This window comes from Monodelphis domestica, chromosome 3 (assembly GCF_027887165.1).
Source record: "Monodelphis domestica isolate mMonDom1 chromosome 3, mMonDom1.pri, whole genome shotgun sequence".
NCBI classification, from domain to species: domain Eukaryota; kingdom Metazoa; phylum Chordata; class Mammalia; order Didelphimorphia; family Didelphidae; genus Monodelphis; species Monodelphis domestica.
In genome coordinates this window covers 451,513,437-451,528,500 of record NC_077229.1, presented here as the reverse complement: position 1 = coordinate 451,528,500, position 15,064 = coordinate 451,513,437, and the positions used below count along the sequence as shown (strand labels likewise).

At 33.0% G+C, this 15,064-nt stretch overlaps 1 protein-coding gene across 8 annotated transcripts in view; it reads left to right on the top strand.

The window, feature by feature from the left end:
• PAIP1 (poly(A) binding protein interacting protein 1) overlaps window positions 1-14,568 on the top strand; it is a 41,914-nt gene extending 27,346 nt beyond the window's left edge. For 5 of the 8 annotated variants that reach the window (XM_007487393.3, XM_007487390.2, XM_001364231.5 and 2 more), the window contains exons 6-11: window positions 3,774-3,899; window positions 7,391-7,497; window positions 8,396-8,513; window positions 8,891-8,945; window positions 11,462-11,555; window positions 13,269-14,568. In XM_007487393.3, the coding sequence (XP_007487455.1) occupies window positions 3,774-3,899; window positions 7,391-7,497; window positions 8,396-8,513; window positions 8,891-8,945; window positions 11,462-11,555; window positions 13,269-13,362 (594 nt within the window). In that variant the 3' untranslated portion in view covers window positions 13,363-14,568. Of the gene's footprint in view, window positions 1-3,773; window positions 3,900-7,390; window positions 7,498-8,395; window positions 8,514-8,890; window positions 8,946-11,461 lie in introns of all 8 variants that reach the window. The other 3 variants (XM_056824595.1, XM_056824594.1, XM_056824593.1) reach the window with 1 other exon arrangement.
• Window positions 14,569-15,064: the final 496 nt, after the last annotated feature.

The window sequence follows — 15,064 nt, the reverse complement described above, 5'->3', positions numbered from 1 at the left end:
TTGTATTTGTTTGGCAGAAATACTAAGTAGATGTTAGAGAGCAATTTTCAGTTTGAGGAGGAATGACTTCCTAACTTTTACAACTGTCCAGAAGTGGAATGAACTGAAAGATCATAATTATGAAAGGTTTGATATACAAAGGATAGAAAAGGACTTTTATGCTTGAAACACTGAATCTTATTATATACAACTGTTTTAAAATTTAATGCAATCACAGTAGTGTTTCTTGTGTCCTGTTGTGATCTTCCTTTTGTTTTCTTCTTTGAATTATATGTCTTGTTGATTCATTCATTTCAGGAGGCAGTCATCATAATTTCCTCTCTCTTCCTTCCTTCCCTCACCATCCCACCCCAACACCTCTCTTTTAACAAGTATAGTCAAACAAAACCAAAACCATTGTTTCATCAGTAAATGTACATCTCTTTCTGGACTCACAGTTGTTTACTTTATCAAGATATAGAAAACATTGGCTATTGTATAGATCAGAGTTTTTAAATCTTATGAAATTATTTTCATCTGCAAAATTACTGTCTTTGTAGAAATAATTCCTCAGGTTCTGCTCACTTACCTTTGTATTAGTTTATACAAATCGTCCTGTTTTTTTTTCTTAGTCTTTCCCTTTGGTAATTTCTTATGTTACAATAACATTCCATTCTTTTTACATGCCATAATTTGTTCAGCCATTTCCCAGTTGATTAGCACTTACTTTGTTTCTGGATTTTTTTACTGCAATAAAAAATGCTGATATAATTTTTTTAAACATATATGTGTGTGTATACATATATAATATTATAATATGTAAACAAATATAATAAGTATACAATGTGTATATATAGACATTATATATGAATCCTTTTGGATAAGTCCCTTTCACAGGAGGTCTTTAAAAAAAAGTTAATTGTTTTGTCTGGAATGTTGTAAGGAAGGATCCCCTACCAGAATAGATAGGACAAGTCTTTCAGTTCAAAATTATGCTTCAATTCTCCTGAAGTCCACATTGCTGAGTCTTGTCACTTGTATCATTATAATGAATTGTATATCAATGTCCACTCTCTATTCTGTTCCAGAATTTCCTAATTTTCCTTTCCCCATCTTTATTTCAAGTCCTTCAAACTCCGTCTAGAAGTAAAATTCTTTTAGTATATTCCAAGCCCCAGAATGTCACCAAACTTGAGAAGTATTAGACTAGCTGATCTCAAATGTCCTTTTGTGTTTTCCAGTTAATCTGTGAACTTTAAAAAGCATCTAGACTATTTCAACCAAAAGGGGGGGGTGTTATTTAATTGCATTTTCCCTCCTTTTCTTATTAATATTCCCAAATGATTACCTAATTTAGATTGAATTTGTGCAAAGAAAACTTTCTTTTAATATCTGCAGAAATACCAGTAAAATAGAATTTCCTGAATCTACTTTTGCTTTTTATTATAACATCCAGTCTTTCTTCACATCTCAGCCTTCCTAGCACACAATCCCTGCTGTGGCCTTCCACACCTCCATTCCCAGTCTTACCTCTATACTTAACCAATTCAACTGTACACTGTTGCTTTTGCCTTTGATCCTGTTCCTTTTTATCACCTCTTAGAGCACAGGTCCCCAAACTTTTTACACAGGGGGCCTGTTCACTGTCCATCAGACCGTTGGAGAAAACTATGAACAAATCTATGTACTGCTGTCTGGGATAGCGGAGGCTGCAGGGCTGGCTGGGATGGGCCTGTCACACCTTGAACAGGCTCATCACCACCACCACTATACGGGGCAGCAGTATATACAGTGCGGAATCCCCTCCCCCAGATCTCCGCTCACCATGCTGACATCTTCCACTGTGCAGCCACAAAATCCTTTGCATGGCGCCTCGTTCTCGTTCAGTTACTCTCAGAACAAGACGCCATGCAAAGGATTATGTCACGGGAAGTAGTGCTGTACGTGAGTGACACCACCACATACAGGGCTCCTCTCACTGCCCACCAATGAAAGAGGTGTCCCTTCTAGAAGTGTGCTGAGGGCCGGATAAATGGCCTCAGGGGGCCATAGTTTGGGGGCCCCTGTCTTAGAGCTTACTCCTTTCATCATTCCCCTCTCCCTTTCTCTGTACCTCTTGTCTTCTAATCTTAAATTGTACTTTGTCCATTGATTCTTTTCTTTCTGCCACAAAATGTGTTCACTTTATTCCTTAAAAAAAATTTCATCTGGGGGCAGCTAGGTGCTCAGTAGGATTGAAAGCCAGACTGGAAGTACTGAATTCAAATGGGACCTCAGATACGTCATAGCTGTATGACCCTGGGCAAGTCACTTAACTCCCATTGCCTAGCCCTTACCTCTCCTGCTTTGGAACCAATACACAGTATTGATCCTAACACAGAAGGTAACGGTTGTTTTTTTTTGTTTTTTTTTGTTTGTTTTTTAATTTAACCCTGTCATCAGTTCTAATTACTGTCCTATAGCCGCCTTGTTTTTCATAGCCTTAACTAGTTGAAAAACGTTTTCAGTTACTTCCTTTTCTTCCTCAGGTTTTACTTTTCAAGGTTACCTACCAGAGAGCTATTCATTGCCTTATTAAATGGCTACTTCTCTCTCAATCTTCATTCTTCTTGACTTCTCTGCAGCCCTTGATGCTTATGATGATCATACCTTCCTTCTGAATATCCCTGAGATTCCATAATACTTGTAAACTATTACCTTTCTGATCAGGGTGTATGGAGAGTTTTCAAGGAGGACTAACACTTTTGGTATGAGGTTTTGCCAAGCACTTTTGAAGCCTACTCATTCGTCTTTGCTGTCCTATATGTTGCCCAACTCATGAGGTCCTAGAAGGGGTAGTAACATGCACAGCAACCATCCCCTTAAAGGTCCCATTAAAAAACATTTCACTAGACAAACTAAACCAGGTTGAAGGTAATCAATAGACCTCAAACCAGTCAGTGAGTTAGAGGGTATCTCCCCCAAGCATGCAAAGTCTCCCTCTGGTGTGTGTGAAATGGGTAGATTAGAGCAGTTTGTTCTGATGACTGTGAAGGAAGCTATAGTGGGTCCTGTGTAGCTGCTTAGAACTTCATCATCCACTACATCCTGAGCCATCATCAGTTAGTCCTAACTTTTATCTTGCTCACTGGATTTGGATGACTTTGGAAGAGAGTGAGGCTTGAGAATTTTGCAATTCTGCCTCATTTAAATCCAGTTCACAAGCATGTTGAGACAGCCATGAGGTCATTGGTCCTCCGAAATAGAATTAATAACATCAAACTTTCTGACCCCTTTCTTCTAAGTCTTTGCTGTTTATATTCTGATTTGGTGTTCTCATGAACTCCCTGGATTTATGGTGAACCCTGAGATTTGCTTGGCACATAGCAGGTTCTTAATAAATGCTTGTTGACTTGAAGTGATTTACTCAAGGTCACACAGTAAGTATCTAAATTAGGATTCATATTCTCATTTTTCTGATTTGGAAGTTCAGCACCATCTATCTGTGTAGTGTTCTAATTTGTTCTTTCTATGACAGACATTCAAAATTAATTCTTTTTATCTGCCATTTGGTATGTTTGAAATTTTTGAGAAAATTATATTTTCATAGTGACCTGATTAATTTACTATGATAAGCTTTATAAATATGTGCAAGGTAATTATGATAATTTTATCAAGAGATCAGTGTGTAGAGCTAAAATATATCTTTTATTTTTAAGTTAAGCAGAAACATTCTTCCATAACTCTTAATATTATGCCAATTAGAGCTCTATAATGTGGTAGCAAAGTTTTAATCATTTTGTTTTGTTTCATAGATTAAGGGAACAAAAGGACAGGTTACCAGAGCAGATATACTTCAGGTTGGTCTTCGAGAATTACTGAATGCCCTTTTTTCTAATCCTGTGGACAACAATTTAATCTGTGCAGTAAAACTACTGAAGGTAGGGTTTATTGAAATTTTTCTTTCATATCGTAACATTCACTATATCTTTCATGTGTCTTTAGAAAAAAGAGAACTTGAGACCACTTAATGTATTATTTACAATACATATATTAAGTATTTTTTATCAAGGGCTTCAGATAAATTTTAAGCTGTTATGTTGAAGGGCTAAAAGGGGTAAGCACAGTGTTTGGTATGTGCTAGTAGTATGCTTGTAAGTAAATGCTTATTGAAGGTTGATTTAAAAAAATTAACACCATTCTGACTCATGCTCTTTTTTATAAACTTGAATTAAATTTTTATAATGTTTTCTGCCATTTAATAGGAATATTTTATATTATTTACATAACAAACAATACTGGTAATTTACATTACTCTTATAGTCAAGTTATATGAAAACCTCTCCACTTACATAAACTTATAAGGAAATTTGCCTGAAGGCTTACTCTCATCCACTTCTTTTTTTTTTAAATATATTTTATTTGATCATTTCCAAGCATTATTCATTAAAGACATAGATCATTTTCTTTTCCTCCCCCCCACCCCCCATAGCCGACACGTAAGTCCACTGGGCATTAGATGTTTTCTTGATTTGAACCCATTGCTTTGTTGATAGTATTTGCATTAGAGTGTTCATTTAGAGTCTATCCTCTGTCATGTCCCCTCAACCTCTGTATTCTGGCAGTTGCTTTTTCTCGGTGTTTCCACTCCCATAGTTTATCCTTTGCTTATGAATGGTGTTTTTTTCTCCTGGATCCCTGCAAGTTGTTCAGGGACATTACACCACCACTAATGGAGAAGTCCATTCCGTTCGATTATACCACAGTGTATTAGTCTCTGTGTACAATGTTCTCCTGGTTCTGCTCCTCTCGCTCTGCATCACTTCCTGGAGGTTGTTCCAGTCTCCATGGAACTCCTCCACTTTATTATTCCTTTTAGCACAATAGTATTCACCAACATATCCACATAGTATATATCCAACTAATAATATATCACCATAATAGTGATAATAGTATATCACCAACATATACCACAGTTTGTTCAGCCATTCCCCAATTGATGGGCATCCCCTCGTTTTCCAGTTTTGGGCCACCACAAAGAGCGCAGCTATCTCGTCCACTTCTAAGAAGTAGTTGTAGATTCTAATGTAGTTTTTTCACAATTTGTAACTTTTGTTCTTTCTCATTGTTTTACTTCCTATTGCTATGGAAGGCAAAAACTGATAATTCTTCATAAATCTAAGGAGTTTATGAAACTTCAGTGGAGGCAAAACTTTATTATAAGGAATGATTCCTGTAGCAACTAAGATTGAAATCTTCTAGCAATAGGAAGGAGAAACATGCTGACACTTGATTATTTAACATAAACATTTATTTTCATACACAGTCCCTTGAGTTAAAAATATATGATCATGAACATTCTGTATATAGGATCAACCTAACAACCTCTTCACTTTGAAACATCTGCAGACACAACAAGCCTATCCTTAGCCAATTATGCTCCAGAGAGAACTTCCTACCCATTTGCTTCCTCTTCCCTACATCATTTCTTACCCTTCAGATACCATAAATAGTCAATCTTACCCTGTTTCTTTCCTACCTCTTTTTTCTGTATTATTTATAGTTCAGTATTTCCCCTTGGGCAGTTTTACTATTGGTCCCTTTGGGCCATTTTCTCTTTGGTTGCTTTAGAAAAATCTCATTTCCTTCTCCCTTCTTTTCCTGTTTGTGAACCAATCCAGTTTGTGAGCCTAATCAAATTAGAATAAGAATTAGTACCATTAGCCTTCTCTAAAGTCTGAGCTTTCAAAAGATTCCAGAAGTCCCCTTCAGAAATCTATACTAAAAAATTTCCAGATGGTGCCTTTTCATTCCTCAAAGTTGATTGTCCTCTAGCACTAGCATTCAAGAAAATAAAAACCTTTTGTTCAATTTTGTTTTATTATTTTAGTAGTATTGTTTTGTTTTCTATTCTATTCTTTCTCATGTTAAATAACAAATAACAGTATTGCTGCTTTATAAAGAGTTGGAGGACCTTTTGTTGACTCAAGTAGGCACTTACCTAGCACTTAAATTTTCCTATAGAAACAAAATTATACTTGGAACCTTTTTTTTTTTTTTAATTTTAAACCCCTACCTTCCGTCTTGGAATTAATCCTGTGTATTGGTTCCAAGGCAGAAGAGTGGTAAGGGCTAGGCAATGGGGGTCAAGTGACTTGCCCAGGGTCACACAGCTGGGAAGTGTCTGAGGCCAGATTTGAACCTAGGATCTCCCATCTCTAGGCCTGGCTCTCAATCCATTGAGCTACCCAGCTGCCCCCTGGAACATGTTTTAATATGAACTTCTGAAACATAAGTATTCCTACTTATATGTGTATATTACATGCATAGATGTATACATATATTTAGATACATATAATCTTAAAACATTTCTACCTTTTTAGCAAATTATAGGGTTTCTAAATCTTCAATGAAATGTTCTGTGAATTTTCTCTAATTTTTGTTCACTTAATTTTATTTAAGTTGTACAGTGTTGATGTTTAAGTTGTGCAATTCATAATACTGGCAAGCACTAGTTCTGTAAAATGTCACAAAGTAATTGTGGCACTTTTTTATCAAATAGTTATCAGTTCCTTTTTATCAAAATAGGATCTTTATATGAACAATGTGTAAATAATCAATGAAAATACAGAAAAGACATTTCACCTTTGTGTGCTAATTGTTTTTCACATATATAGAAAATCTTATTTTCTTTTTTGACTGAAATAATAGGGGAGAAATTTTAAGATACAGAAAAGATCATATTATACATTCTTATATTAAAGAGCATAGGTGTATCCAAATTTAATTAAATGCTATCTAATGTATTTGTTTTCTTATTATAAGAATGAGGTCTCTAAATACCAATTTTCAGATTTATATGTGAATGAAGTTTAATTTTGTGATTATATTTGAGTATGCCTTTCAGGATGCCAAATACATTTTTAAAGTTTATTGGGGGAAAATTAACCCTTTCTAAATGGTTCCTCACCTGAAAAAACTAGGTATAAGAAAAATGAAAGCAAAACTATATTTATGAGTAATTATTTGTGCCATGGCTAAAGTTGAGAGTTTTAGCTGTTCTCTAATACAAATAGAACCATATCCAGTTGAATATCCCCAAATAGTATTAGATGTTTTATAGTCATAAAGAAGAAATTAGGGAAATGATATGGCTTGCAGTAATGGAAAGAGCACTGGAGACTAGTACTAGTCCTTTATATATTATTAACTAGCAATGTCATCTTGGGCAAGCCACTTCACTTCAAGTTATCTGTTTCCTTGTTTTATAAAATGAGATTGGGCTAGATCATCTCTGTAAAAAGTTGCTTCTAGCTCATTGAATCTATGATATTTGTCAGAGAATTTTAGAAATGCAACTAATAATCTTGCTTTTTTAGAATTTCTGTAGTTTACTGAATTCTTTATTTTTACTAATAACTTGCTTTCTTAGTTGACAGGGTCAGTTTTGGAAGATGCATGGAAGGAAAAAGGAAAGACAGATATGGAAGAAATGATTCAGAGAATTGAAAATGTTGTCCTAGATGCAAATTGCAGCAGGTGGGAAGAGAAGTGATATAGATAGCAGCCTAATTTTCATGCAATTCATCCCTGCTTTCTATTTGTGGGGTGTTTTGTTTTCATATATATATATATTAGGGTCATTTTATCTTAAGGTTTAATGAATTCATTATCTTAAGTATTTTGCAAAGATGCAGAAATATTTTCTTCAAATAATTACCAGTTTATTGATTTTTACTCATCTGGCCAGCATGCTTTAATTCTTTGTGCCATGTTCCTTCTACAAGAGGATAATTTAAAAAACATAATAAGATTATAGATAACTGACTATACAGAGTAAGGTGTATATTAATGTGGTAACTAGGTAAACGTGCCTTATTGCAGATATAACTTAATTTTGGACTTATAATAATTTAGTCAGCAACTTCTAATATTCTTGGATCTATGGCTACCACATTTGCCAATATCAAGGATGGTATTGTTATATCAGTAGTTAGATGTATACCTTCTATTAGAAATTGAGTAAATGTAATTTCCCAAGTAAATAGTATTCTTAAACATTTTTCACCAATATGTAACTCAGAGAAAGAAGCTAAACATTTCCCTTTCATACAACACAGATTTGAATGTCTATGATGCTTTGGCCAATATATGTGAGCCATAGTCTTTGTCCTCAAAGAACAATGTAATCAATGTGAACTACTGATGCTGATATTCTAGTGCAGAGTTCAAGATTTAGTTTAAGCCTTATATTCACTCAAATATAAAATGAGCTAGCTATTTTATATTGGAAAATTCACAAGGTAAGGATTATGAGTAGCAAGGCCAGATAAAAGCCTAAAATTTTAAGGACCTTGAAAAACTCAATGTGTTATTAGTATTGCAAGAAAATGTCCATTATTGTTCTTATGTACTTATGAACTTTTGTTTACTACAGAGATGTAAAGCAGATGCTTTTGAAGCTAGTAGAACTCCGATCAAGTAACTGGGGCAGAGTTCATTCCACCTCCACATATAGAGAAGCCACACCTGAAAATGATCCTAATTATTTTATGGTATGACAGTGTTCAAAATTGAAATACTTTATTTGGGGTATGAATCAAAAATTTTATATTTAGTAAATTAGCTATGTTGTTTGTCTTCCAAATTTTATGTTCACCAACAGTTGCTATTTCCTTATGTCCAACTTAGCAACCAAAATCATACATGAAAGAGAAGGAATGGCCTAGATATGGGGAATATACTTCAGATTTGTGGGGTGCCAGAACTATAAAGTCTCAATACATTTTTATGGACCACATAAATTTTTTTTGTGCTCTCCTGCAAGCTTACCAATGTAGACAGTCAGTGACTTGTCATTAGTCAATTTTTTAAAGAAGCAATAACAATAAATTAATGTATATTCCATAACATTTTAACATTTTAATTCTAGAATGAACCAACATTTTATACGTCTGATGGCATTCCTTTTACTGCTGCTGATCCAGGTATGTTGCTTTAACAGTAACTGTTTCCTCTGAAGTAGATAAGAAATGTGGAATCAACCAATCAAATATTTTTTTAAGAATTGTAACTAGCGTCGATGTTGAAGGCTATCTTATGAAGTAATAGCATTGTTAGTTAACCCATAGATCTTCCAATATTTATGATTACTACTCAAAAATTTTCTATATGGAGCTAGTTTTTATAATTTTTATTTTACAAGCCTATTTTAACTGATCCTTAGTAAGATGTAAAAGAATATATACATTAATAATCCTTTTATTGAAGGGGAGTAATAATGAATATAAAAAGAATTGCTAGTCTTCATAGAATATCACTATTCTAGATTCAGGTTTAGCTTACTAGTTATATTTTGTATAAGGCAAATCTTAAAATTATTTTGCATTGCATTGGCATTCAGGGGAACAAAAGCAAGCCAGATAGATAACTTAAGTACATTTATTTTGGCACTTGTTGATTGCCATAAAAGCATTTGTCTTAACAGTTTTAATTTTTGAGAAAGTTCCATTAACAGTAAGAATGAGAATTTGTGGAGATCAGTAGAAAAATGTACTTATTGTAAGCCAGTTGTTTGGGATTGATGGAAATTATGTTCATCAGATGGTAGATTTACAGCTGAAAGGGACCTTAGAGGTGATCAGGTTCTACTCCTTCATTTTATAGGTGAGGAAATTGAGGCCAGAAAAGATTAAGTGACTTGCCTGAGTTACGTAGCTAGAAAAGTCTATGGCAAGGTGACTTCAAATCTTCTGGACTTCAAATTTATTTACTACAACATATTTTTTTTTTATTATTCAGAGATGGACTACTAGTAAACCACTCACTAAAGTGCATGAAAGTGGAATATACTGTATTTATATTACTGGTAAACTAAAACTAGTCCAAAATAGTAACCAATTCTTACTAAGACCTATAGACCTATACCATAGTATAGGTATAGTAGCTTGAGTAAAGGTTTGCTAAAGCAATAATAACACAGAAAACCAGGAATAGGAGTACAGGATGCCTTATTAAATAGATCCTCTTCTATTTTCATGTCATGCACTTTAATATAGCTTTTTTCCTATATATTATTTCATTCAAAAAATACTTTTTTATATCTTATATTCAGGGCATGGTTAGTTATGAGGATACAAAGGGAGAATAAGGCATGGTTTCTACCTTCATGAAGTTTATTGACTGCAATAGGAATTGGCAAACTATGGTCTGAGGACCAAGTCCAGCCCTCACCACCTGTCTTTGTTCAGTCTGGGACCTAGAAATGGTTTTTATATTTTCAAATAACATTTGTGGTATGCAGAATCCAGTAGCAGACCAGATCTAGCTTAAAGGCTGTAGTTTATCAACCTCTCATCTAGAAGGAAGGATAGAATAATACACAATAAAATGGAATATAATGAGAAATGTGCAAAATGTTTTGAGGGTTGAAGAAGAATTTCCTTCTGTTTGAAAGATTGGTAGACTTTATGGGAAAAATAGTATTTGAGTCTAGGGCTTGAAGTACTTTGGTAAGCATAGTGTGAAGTGAAGTTAAACTAGAGCAAAAGACCAGAAGAACTTTCAGCCATCCCATTTGACACTTTAGCTTTTACAGAATCTAGTGGCTTCTTTTGATGAGACACTTTATGACAAGTAATTTGTTTATTCATATTAGAAATTGAAATAATTTTTTAATGGAAACTATTTTATTGATAAAACTGAGCCTCATTGAGTTGCCCAAGGTACTAAAGCTTGTGTCTGAGCCAGCATTGAAATTCAGATTTTCTGCTTCCAAGTTCATCACCAGCCATTATTCTCATGCTGATTCTTAGACCATACATTTTTATTATAGAGGCTCTTAACCGTTTCAGGACCTAGACCTATTTGTCTGATGAAGCCTATGGATCCCTTTTTTGATTATTTAAGTCCATTTCAATTTAAATCCATTAAGTAGTATTACAAAAGAAACCAATTACATTGAAATGCTACGATCAAAATATTAAAAACAAAAACTCCAGGGTTTAGAAGTCCTTGTTAGTCTTGGCAATGTTGTCTACCAGGTATAAACTGGATTTGTGAGTTCCACAGTTATCATTGTCCCTCTTCTTTAGCTATTATTTATTGCTTTCAGTGAGATGATGTATATTTAACATAATCCATATTTGAATAGCAGAATTAAATTAATAGTAGATAATCTTTGATCAACAAAATTAACCTTGTCCTTTTTCAGTTAGCTCTCTTGATAAAAAAAATGGATATAATAAATAATTTGGGATTAGAATTTTCTTCCCATAGAAGCCATTTTGTTTTGCTGCTCCATTGTCCCAGACTCTGACCTATAGACCACTCACTGAAGGGATAGGCAGAAAGGGTATGAATTGATTAGATTTTTTCACTATTATTAGGAGGAAAAGAAACCCAATTAGGTCACAGAAATTATAAATTACCTAGAATTATTTGTATGTAAAATTAAAAATATATATATCTTAAACTGTGATATTTCTTTTTTTTTTTAATATAGATTACCAAGAAAAGTATCAGGAGTTACTTGACAGAGAGAATTTCTTCCCAGATTATGAGGAAAATGGAACAGACTTATCAGGGGCTGGAGATCCGTATGTTTCATTTGTGGCTGATTTTTCTTTCTATAAAACATCTTTCTATGGCAGAGCTTTCTTAAAATATTCCATCATTCTTATGAAAAACATTCTCCTAGATCAATTTGTGGTTCAAAAAATTAGATATTGAGGGGCCATATATTTTGATTACTTTGAGTTGCATTTGTTTGTTTCCTGGCATTTGACACGACAATTTTTAAAATTCTAAGCTTAGTAATTATCAGCTAAAAACAAACTATAAAACTGTAAATATTTCCCATTTACAGTTTAAAAAAAAGTAACTTTAACAAGACAAACATCTTTGCTTCCATATTTCCTTTAAAATCTTGTTTGTATTTTCAGACTTTATAGCTGTTATTGTCTAAATAACTTGTAGCAAGTGTGTAAATTATTTTCATTCTACTTTCTTCGATTGCATTATTTCCTGTAAGTCTATATATTATTTTGGATTCTTTATGTTTATATTTTTATGGCAAAATAATAGCTTTTTACATTAATGTACCACAATTTTATTCAGCCAGTTCTCAGCCATTTGACTTAGTTTTTAGCAAGCACTCATAATGCTGCTAAAAAAAGTTTTGTACATAGAGGCCCTTTCCCACCAGTAGTTTACCTTAGACATTAGTATAGTTCTAGTAATGGGTTCATTGGGTCAAAAGATCTGAACAATTTTCTAGTTAGTAGCACTTTCTTTTATTTAGAAAAAGGAAAATGTTTCTTCAAAATCATGATGCTTCAAATCTGAGCCCCTCTCCTTCAGAAGCATTCATTCAAGAACATTGTATTTCTGTACCTAATACTTTTTAAATTGCATAAAACAGATACATAGAGCTATTGTCTTGCACTTAAAATAAATCCAGAGTGGTTATTTAGAGTAATCTTATAATATATAAAACATCTGTGATTTTATTAGCATCCCTATATGGGAAAGTAGGGAGTTAGTGTTAGTGTTAGATAAATCTTAGGTAGTTGCCAGAGACATACAGAGATTACATAGCTATTATCAGGGCTAGAATTTGAATAATATTCTGCTATTTAATGTACCTGTGCATTAAGATTTGTTATGAAGGGTAGATTTTAAATTAAATAACAGTCAGCATTGTATAGTAACTAGAATGATCACTACAGTGCAGGAGCCAAAAGATGAGTTGTAGCCCTACTCAACCACTAACAAGTTGTGTGTCCTTGGCCAAGTCATTTAACTACTCCACGCCTCAATTTACTTGTATAAAATGGTTTGGGCCAATGAGTGATCTCAGATGCCCTGTAAAGTTACTTCCTGCCCTAGAATTCTGATTCTAAGTAAATACTATATAATTCATCTATAGCACTGTTGGAATGTTCTTTTATGGGATTATATTTATATGTACAAGATGTTACTTACTAAAGCATCATTAAAAGTCAAATGGCAGAGCTAAATCTGATATGATATTGTAAATCTAGAATTCTGTGTTTGGAATGGTAGTTTATGTCATATTGTTATTCAGATACATATGGGTTTTGTTTTTTAAAACACATTGGAGGGAGAGTTTTGATGAAACATTCTTAAAAGTTAATGCAGTTTAGGTTTTACCATACTTAGAATCTGAGATGCAAGAACTTCAGGAAGTAGATAACCAACTGTTTCAGTGTCTTAGAATTGAAGCAGCTACTTTCTGAATAAATGATAGGTATATAAATAATTTAGAATCATCATTGCTTCTTTTACAGATACTTGGATGACATTGATGATGAGATGGACCCAGAAATAGAAGAAGCCTATGAAAAATTTTGTTTAGAATCAGAGCGTAAGAGAAAACAGTAAAGTTAGATAAAAAGATATCTTTATAAAGCAGTTTAGGTATGGTGATTAGCAAAATAGAAGGAAGCAAGGAAACATGTCACGTTTATACCAAATTAAGGATGTTGAGTTCAAGTTACTAATGTATGCAACTTTAATTTTGTTTAACAATATCTGCCAAAAAAAAAGTAAACTTATTTCATATAACTTAAATTGTGTATATATATCATAGTTTATTATGTACATATTATAAACTGTTTGGCTGCAATAAAATTGATTTGAAATAAGTGACATGTTGAAAGAAAATTTTACTGATTAGAAGCTTATCTTTCTAATACTATTTTCCTTGAGAAAAAAAATAAACTTTAGCATATACATTACTACATAAACGTAGCACCCTTTTATTAGCTATGAATAATACAATTTTAGGTTAAGAAGTTTCCACTAACAAATTGGGTCTCAAATATAATAATAATCATGAGAAAAGCTTTAGCATTCAGAGTTTGAAATCATTCTTAACAACTGATGTTACATATGCAAACTAAATATTAGGATACCAAGGTCTTTAAAAATTATTAGTTTGTGGAAGAAAATTACAGCTAAAGCGTTTTATAGGAGAAAGCTCAAACAACCATAGTGCTTCTGTGATAAAAATTATTTCAAAAACAAAGTCAAGCATACATTTTCTGCTGCTTTTGTAGCTTTTTTTTTTATCTACAAACTTAATTTTTTCACATCACTAACTTGATTATCCTTCAGAAAAGAACTGGAACATTGTCTTTTGATTTAATTTATATAATTTCTTCTGTTTTATTTTGTAGTATTGAAAATTTTGTACTTGCAAATTTTAACCAGTTTATTCACCTACTAGTTCTAGTTTCATTTTTCTTCTGCTTTATAATTTTGAAAGAGGGTCATTTTTTCCAAATACTTCTTTCATTTTGGTATGGTTCTGTATTGATGAGTAATGTAAGTAAAATTCCTACCAAACTTGATTCTGTACTTATTTCCAGCTTCCTAAAAGTAGATAAAAAACAAAAACTTATGTATAAAAAAATTGTAAATATGCATGTAAATAGTTATGTTAATAATGCACTGTAATACCTTTGGGACATTTATTTGTGTTAGTTAATACAGTTAGCTTTCTGACTAAATTTCCTGCTTGTTTGTTGAACATCTTAGTTTAAAATAATTTTTTTTAAATAAAGAATTTGGATGTCTTTAAATGAAGTCTTGTAGTGGTCACCAGGTTTTGATTTAAGTTGCTTTCAAAGTTTGTCTCACAATGTAAGCTTTTATACTGACCAAAGAAAGAGATTTATTTTTATTTATCTCTTAAATGTTCTTTTGATATTTATTCTCTTATTGCTTTAACTTTGTAATTACTTCCCCAGACCATTACCATCACCCACCAATAAGAACCCTCTTTTGTAACAAAGAGTAGTTAAGCAAAACAAATAAATATTTTGGCCATGTTTTGACAATGTATGCCTCATTCCAAAATGATAATTCCACCAACTCTGAAGCAAGCTTCTCTTTCAGTCCTCTGAAGTCAAAATTGATCTTTTTCACCCCTTTTTTCTTTGTTATTCTGGTCATCTAAAACAAAATTTTTATATGGAGGAAAAAACCCTTTAGTTAAAATAGGGTCCTGTCCCCCCCCTAATTACCCCCCCCCCCCCCCCCAGCACATAGCTTAGAAAAGAAACAGTGCTCTTAACAGCGT